General features: G+C 43.2%; 1 protein-coding gene across 3 annotated transcripts; it reads right to left on the bottom strand.

Moving 5' to 3' along the window:
- Positions 1 to 1,849: 1,849 nt before the first annotated feature.
- Positions 1,850 to 7,834, bottom strand: LOC117539603 (potassium voltage-gated channel subfamily A member 3-like). 3 transcript variants are annotated; one of them, XM_034205832.1, is made up of 4 exons: positions 4,764 to 7,834; positions 4,288 to 4,455; positions 2,917 to 2,991; positions 1,850 to 2,770 (listed from the first exon to the last, which is right to left on the bottom strand). In XM_034205832.1, the coding sequence occupies exon 1, from the start codon at positions 7,573 to 7,575 to the stop codon at positions 5,980 to 5,982; it is 1,596 nt and encodes a 531-aa protein (XP_034061723.1). In that variant the 5' UTR covers positions 7,576 to 7,834; the 3' UTR covers positions 1,850 to 2,770; positions 2,917 to 2,991; positions 4,288 to 4,455; positions 4,764 to 5,979. The 3 variants fall into 3 exon arrangements, with proteins under 3 accessions (XP_034061723.1, XP_034061722.1, XP_034061721.1); XM_034205831.1 differs by having other exon boundaries at positions 4,288 to 7,834; XM_034205830.1 differs by lacking the exon at positions 4,288 to 4,455.
- Positions 7,835 to 8,238: the final 404 nt, after the last annotated feature.

The following is an 8,238-nucleotide window of genomic DNA, read 5'->3' as shown; positions in this document are numbered from 1 at the left end:
ACACACACACACACACACACACACACACACACACACACACACACACACAGCCACACACACACACACACACTTGTTTACAATAACTCAAAACACATAGACACACACTGCCACACACACTGCCAACGCCCACCCTTCTGAGAAGTCCTGTACACACAAACACTGCTGTAAACTTACAGACAGCTTAAGTGGTGATCCCTTCAATGCACCTGAATTTGTTCACATGGCCACTCTCTTCATCTTGCAGACAACCCTCCCTTGTTGCTATGGAGATTTCCTGATGTAGCACCATGCTGGAGGTGAGCTTTGATGACATCACCGGTATTTTTGTGATCTCAAAGGCAGTTGTATCTTTTACCAACATGTTTTTAATATAGCCAAATAAAGAGAACCAATCAGTCAGAAAAAATTAAATGTTTAAATTGGAGAAAATGAATTGTGCTGCACTGATAAACATTGGGAGTATTTAGATTACAACTATCACAGCATTTCCAATATGGCAAAAAAAAGTTTTGATATTGGTGGTCACACAATAGCCTAGAGAGATGGCAGAGTTATTAGCAAGCTGGTGGGCTCCCTGGAGCAATAAAGCACACTTGCTTCATACACAGGATGACAGTGTGATGGCTGTAAAACTCTGTTAGAATGTTAATATTTACCTCCTGCGGCACAGAGATGATATGAAGTTTTCCACTGGACTCACACACAGTTCAATTCTCATTATGGTTCAGCTGTGCAGTTCAGGGAAAAGCCAAATGTTTTGCAATATTGTGCTATAAAAGCAATCATCTCTTTTCCATGCACATTTTAAAATGGCTGAGGTTGCAAAAATGGTGTCAAGAGCATAGTTGCTTGTACTTTTATTATCATACTTCTATTTCAGTTGTGTTTACAAATAGGATATGTTCTGTTTGGCACCATCACAGCTGTTTAGTACAACCCCAACCTGTGTTGCACGAGATAGCTGCTCAAGGGCTACACACCAAACCCTGTTCACTATACTAAAAGAGTATGATGACAATAAACCATTTTGTTTTGTCTGTCAACATATTTATGGATGCTAATACCCCTATAAATCTAGGACATTAGAGCAACATTGAATGATTAAAGCAATTTATAATCACACACAGAATCACATTCTATATTGTAAGCACTGCTATTACTCAGTGTTTCTCAAACTCTTTCATACCAAGGACCACATAACCAATAAAAAAACACTCGCGGACCACCTAACCCCACAAATATCCAAAATCACATCGTTTTTCTTGAACAGATTACAAATCGCCTGAAAATGGTACAAAAAAGTGGCAACATGTGTGATGAAGGTGTTGCGCTGGGCTATATCATACAATCGCAAACTGGTTTTATGAATAAAGTGAAACTTAAGCTCGCTCCATTGCGGAGATATTCCCACGAGAGTGCGTAAAACTTTAATTTATTAATTTATTTAAAATGTGAAATTGTACCAATATACTCACGGACCACTAGGGGGCGCTCACGGACCACCAGTGGTCCACGGACCACACTTTGAGAAGCACTTGTTCTAGTGTCCTACTGCAAACTATTTGATGTTTTTGGTCTGCCCTTATTTGCCCTTCATCCTGTTAAATAATGAAATCCAAATTAAATATGTAGCTTATACTAAACCATACCAAAGTGAATTATAGAAGAGGATTAATTCTACAGAAACATCAACACAGACAGGGTAATGCTGGTTCAAATGTCTCTAATCATGATATCATCAAAACCACACAAATACTAGGAATTACGGTTTATAAAGATATTTTCCCAGTTCAATTTTCTCATTAATTAATAAAGAATCTCCTTGCAAATAATGACAGTACTACTGATATCTCTTTATATGGGTCATGTTTAAGACGGCACAGAATAGCACAGAACAAATACTGGCATCCACAACCTTCCACTGGCGTTATTCTGCCCCATCCCAAAATATCAGTGCACTCTGGGATAAAACAGAGCCATTCATAGGTACGTGTATACATGTATGTGCATGTATGTATATATATGCTTCTGTATTGTTCTCCATGTGTATAGGATAGGGGAATAGCTGCAACCAGCACACATACATAGGTGTTTGTATCACTTACAAATACAGATACAATTTGTATCATCTGCAATACAGAGCACACAGATTAACAAAAGGCATATGGCTAACAGTCTTTGATTTGTATCACAGTTTCATATCAGCAAATCACGGTCGGCCTCAGTTTTAGCCACTTTTGACTTGAAGCTAAATCTGTTTTTCAGTTATTGTCCATAATGAATATCATTACCTTAAAACATCAATGGGTAGAAATCTGCGTTAAATCCAGGAATTAGATGTTCTTTGCCATATTGCGGGCTTTTTCCTAAACCCGTCCTTCTGAATTTTATATGGAAAGCAGTATAGAGAAATGCCAGAGTCCATAAAACAGATCCAGCTGAATTCTCTCGCTGCCTGAATCCATTTTGACGGCGTGATCGATCCACTCACAGTGTGTCAAATCCAGAAGAAAAGCAGTCAGAATACTGCAGCTACAAAACTGTATGTGGAATACATTATATGTCAGTTTTTTTTGTGTCATTCTAGCAATTGCATTTTGGATTGAGTGGTGTACCACTGGAAGGGGAGAACTGGTAGGCACCCGGTCTGGGTTTAAGGACACCAGTCAGGAAGAGGGTAGGGGAAGAAATATTGATCCAGTGGGAGTTCTGTCTCAACTCTTCGCTTTGGCTAATCTGGCTCATCAGGAGGACCAGAGTCATTGCGCCCCTATAGAGAAAAAAAGGTCACTGCAGGTTAATGGGTAATCTATACAGCTCTAAACAGAGAACACCATTCTAAATCGTTAGCAGTGAATGTTAGGTAAAGTTCACTAATGTCATATTTACTCTTCTTATCAAATCAAGTCTGTTTACCTAAATGGGAGGCAGTATAATTGGGGTCGTCAGGGTTTCCAGGAGGTCTGTGCAGAAAAATGTAGCTACTTTCACCTGAGAGAGAAAGAGAGAGAGGAGGAAGAGGAGAATGGGGAGGAGAGAAGACTAAATTGTTAGAGCCACACAGAGTAACCAGACCCATCACATATAGTTTGGTGATCTTATTAACAATGCAAGGATGCTGCTCTTATCCCTGCTGTCTCCTTACCCCTCATGCACAACTCAAAGTGTAAACAGTGTCAGATCATAAGGAGAGGAGAAGGGAGGTGAAGAGGGCACATTTTATGTGAGCGAGACCATTTTGACAAGGGCAACATTTCAGTGCCACCACTGACAGCATTACAGTCTTGGAGTTAATCAGACATGACACACTGCAATTCATCCTGTACAAGACCATCAACCAAATGCCTACATTTTAGTAAAGATAAAGAAAGAGGAGCCGATGTTAGGATATGTAATAAGGGATCTGGACAGAAACAATTGTGAAACACTAGTGAGCTGCAATGTTGCACATCATCTGAGCTTGACAGAATAGGAATTTAAAAGACAAAAGTGCATGTTACCGTTCTTTTTTATGTGCGTTCTTTTCTCGATAATTCATCCTCGCCAGGCTCATAAGATTAGCTTCCAGACTGACCAATCCAAATAGATTATAAACAAGCAGCTATATCTTCCAAAATATAGTTTGCTTACAATCAATAAATCAGTGATTCTCCTCTCTGGATCTTTTATTTGATTTGAGAAATGAGCAGGCAATTTAACTGATGACCAACACAGAGGGTTTCACTGAAAATGTATGAAGTCAAGGTCAGGGGTTAAAACGGAAAGCAATAATCTATGACGTGGTGTTTCTTTCTGTGGGACCTCTCACTTTGCCTTTAGGGTAAGCCAACTAATGAGAATGCCCTAATTATCACTCAGCCATGAGTGTTGAGGTATAATAGTCAACTACCACACGCATGCTCACAAGAACACATTCAAGTGCACACAGAGTCACACTCAATAGATTCAGAACATGGCTGATAGATTCCCCATCCTGCCTTTTTAACATGTTATATTTCCCTCTCATCCCATCTCTTTTTGAGAGAGAGTAATCACAGTCAGGGGTGACAGTGAACATAAATCTGCAGGGTAGCAGGGCAGCAGTTCCAAAGATAGGAATTGGGTACAGGAAAAAAGGCAAGGTAGAGGCTTTACTACTAACAATAATTTTAAATGTTTTTTTTCACACACTTCAATATATAAACACATGTTTATAAGCATGAGAGTGAGATTCAATGCATTTAACAATGTTGTTAAATGGCAGCTCTCAATTTGCTCTTGTTGTGAGATATCTCATGGTTATGTTACCTCTGAATCTTTTTGACATCACTGGCAAATGTTGTCAGAGACATCAGGTGAGCCACCTGTTCTTTAAGGAGATGATAGCCACCAGGGGGCAGCACTGAGACAGGTTGGGTGGGCATGCTGTTGGTGCCCTTATTCAGTCATCTGAAGGTTAAAGACAACCTGGGCGCACTGCAGGAGCATCTGCCCCATTACAGAACATAGGAAAACCCACACACTAAGGCCAGTAAAGGTTTAAACATGTATGCAATGTTTGCTGCATGAATAAGAGCATAGACAAAAAACCAACCACCTCTTGCTTTGATTATGCTTTTACTGGGATTAAATGTCATTAAGGTAACACTCTTTATATTGAACTAACCTAAATGTATTGACATTCCCATTAAACCCACACAGTAAAACAAACTGGTTTTATGACTAAATGTAAAGGGAGGGTTCATAAAGAGGCCAGGGCCTGAGTGACAGTGTTCAGAACTTACCATGTTTATCAGTGGGAGAACAGCAGCATCTGCTGAGCGCCTGCAGTAGCGCACTCAGGACAGCCAGACACAACGTGCTCCCAGTTCATTCATAATTCCTCACGCGCTGCCTCCCCTTCCACATCTTCCGGTTTAGCACGTCTCCAAGCGGTGCCTGGTTCATTTCGGGACCCAGTTAATAGTGGCAAAATGTGTGAACAGACGTTGTTCTCCAAATTTGCTTCGTGCGTCAATGCTCGGTATTTTGGGGCTCGTATTTTACGCACGCAAATCGTAGGCTAATGTCTTATTAGAGACTCAATACAAGCTTTTTTGATAACAATCTCTGATATAGATTGCAAGCCATCTGGAAGGTTTCTGTGGAAACAAGGGTGCCATGGCAACGGTGACTGGGGTTACCGAGGAAACGAATGTCTCCATGGCGACTGCATCACTATATTTGAGGCATCCGAAGAGAAGCACGCTCCATCTTTGACGTGTACGTGTGTGCTGTGTTTATCCACTCTCAGTGTGTCCTGCACCGTGACTGAAAGCAGGCGGCCCCTGTGTTTATATCACACCGTGACAGTTCATATGAAAGGATAAGGGATTTTTTTTAACAGTAACATTTTGACTAGACTTTAACGTACAATTAGGCCTAAGTCATCTCACAGAACGGTCTAATTTAGATAATATGCAAAACTGTGACATTACATGTGTTAAAACACTCAGACACATATTTAAATGATTCTGAATATTATAGGCTATGACTGACGAATCACGACTCATAACACGTATGTCAATAGGCTACAATGTGAGTGCTCTTCGAGTAGCCTACCATACATTTTTACTCATCTTTCAGTTATAAAGCTTCTAATAGGCTGTTGTGATGATATATGCACATGATGCAATTTCACAATGCACAACAGGTCAATTCCCTAACTCACCGAAGAATACTAGACCTAGCCTACTATTTTAAATGAGTTATTTATCTCCAAGCGCGAAAGTAAAACTGATTTGTGAATCCTCATCACCGAAATGAAAAGGACAGATTTTGTGAATGGAGCACAAAGCAGCGTCTCTGAACTGACAGGATTTTGCTTCCCCTCCCTCATTATTCCTTTGTTTATTCATCTGATCTACCACTGCTTCCTCAGCGCTGTAGCATAGCGACAGAAACAGCTGTGTGTTTACACACTACCCCTTCCTGCGTTCAGAGCTATGACTCAATAATTGGCTACACGTCGGTGAAAATCTTTTTGTTTATATTCACACAGTTTTCCGAGTTGTATTGCGTGGTGGTGAGGAAGTTTGGCTGCTGTTTGAACGTGTTGTTGATCCCGTGCTCTTCTATCACCATATACTCGCTCTTGCTGAGTGAGGAAGAGGAGCGAGACTTCCTCAGCTCCTCTGTGTCCGCGAGGGGCTGGCAGCTGCCCACGTGCAGGTACTGTGCCTGCTCTTCCCCTTCCCTCTCTCTGTGGTAAAAGTAGTTAAAGTTGGAGACAATGACAGGCACGGGCAGAGCAATGGTCAACACACCAGCGATGGCACAGAGAGACCCCACGATCTTCCCCCCGATGGTCACGGGGTGCATGTCCCCGTAGCCCACGGTAGTCATGGTGACAACAGCCCACCAGAATGCGTCTGGAATGCTGCTGAACCCTGAATCTGGGTCGTCTGTTTCAGCAAAATAGACAGCACTTGAGAAGAGGATGACACCGATGAACAAGAAGAAGATGAGCAGGCCCAGCTCACGCATACTGGCCTTCAGAGTCTGTCCTAAAATCTGGAGCCCTTTGGAGTGACGCGAGAGTTTGAAGATGCGAAACACCCGAACAAGCCTAATTACGCGCAGAATGGTTAATGACATGGCCTGCTGTCCGTTTCCTTGTCTCTCTGCCAGCTCTGTGCCCAGAGTGATGAAATAGGGAATGATGGCCACAATGTCAATAATATTCATGATGTTTTTTGAGAAAATGGCTTTACTAGGGCACGCAAAGAAGCGCACCAGCAGCTCGAATGAGAACCAAATAATACACAACGTCTCCACAACAAAGAAAGGGTCAGAGAATGGGCTGGTGAAATACGGAAGTGTGCCATTAATCGCAGGTGCAATAGTGATCGGATCCCTGTGGTCGTCCCTGAACTCCGGCAGTGTCTCTAAGCAGAAGATGACAATGGAGATGAGAATAACCAGGACAGACACTATCGCTATGCCCCGCGCGGGACCCGAGCTCTCTGGGTATTCAAAAAGCAGCCACACATGTCTTTGGAATTCATTTTCTGGCAACGGTCGCTCCTCCTCCTTTATGAAGCCCTCATCCTCCCTGAACTTCTCCATAGCCTCCTCACCCAGCTCATAGAAGCGGATCTCCTCAGAGAAAATGTCAATGGGCACATTAACGGGTCTCCTGATGCGCCCGCCAGACTGATAGTAATAAAGTATAGCGTCAAAGCTGGGTCGATTTCGATCAAAAAAGTACTCGTTTCTGAGAGGATCAAAGTACCTCATCCTCTTCTTGGGGTCTCCCAGAAGTGTCTCTGGAAACTGAGAGAGAGTCTTTAGCTGGGTCTCGAAGCGTAACCCCGAGATGTTGATGACCACCCTCTCGCAGCATTCATGATCCGGTTCATATCGGTCCAGAGAGAGGTGGCCCGTGAGAGCCGCCGACTCTTCCAGCATGTTATCACACGCCACCACCGTCATCACGTCGGTCTCTGTCTCGGTGTATCCGTGGTTCACCAGATTGTCGCCCCGGTTGTTGGTAACGCTCAGCGGGGGTGATTGCAGGAGGCTAAGGTGGTCGTCCATGCGCGGTTGAAGAGGCATTCAGGGGCGGCCGCCTCGCCCCCTCCGCGATCCCCGGTCAGCCACAGCTGCCACCACAGCCTCTTCTCCTCCACCGTCTCTCTCACTCTTTCCCTCCGCTTTCACTCTCTACTGTTGCTGTTCCCGCCCACGAGGAGAGATCTGGGTTTATAAACAAGCCATCCACCCGCCCATGGCGCGCCAGCCCTGGGTACCATATCCCGTCCTCCACCAATCTCAGGACACACCGAAATACTGAAGAAGCAACAGACGGGCGTCATTCAACACCATCATTTGGGCGTGCCTGCCTCCCTCTGCCCCTCACTGTCTTGTAGACACACACTCAAGCAGCACAAAACACACACATGCACACTCACTAAGGGAGTGAAAGGACTATCCTGCTTTAAACAAGGTCATTGCCCACAGATGGGCAGGACGTTTTGAAATAGGCTACTCATACATCAGAGCCTAATTTTCCGGAACAGCACCAACATCATGCATCACCCTTTGTTACATTTGTTGTTCATCCAAGACAAATATTTGGGTGTTCCATAGAATTAGCACCAATGCATTTGGAAAATGAAAATTGTAGGTACTTTGTTCTGCCGTAGCAGTTCTTAATAACTCTTAATGATGATGATGTTTATCTAAAGTCTTAAGTAACTGAAGTTAGTGGATGGAAAG

The sequence above is a fragment of the Gymnodraco acuticeps genome, unplaced genomic scaffold (assembly GCF_902827175.1).
Source record: "Gymnodraco acuticeps unplaced genomic scaffold, fGymAcu1.1, whole genome shotgun sequence".
Lineage (NCBI taxonomy): Eukaryota > Metazoa > Chordata > Actinopteri > Perciformes > Bathydraconidae > Gymnodraco > Gymnodraco acuticeps.
Note: the sequence above shows the minus strand (reverse complement) of the source record. Positions and strands in the feature narration are given on the sequence as shown.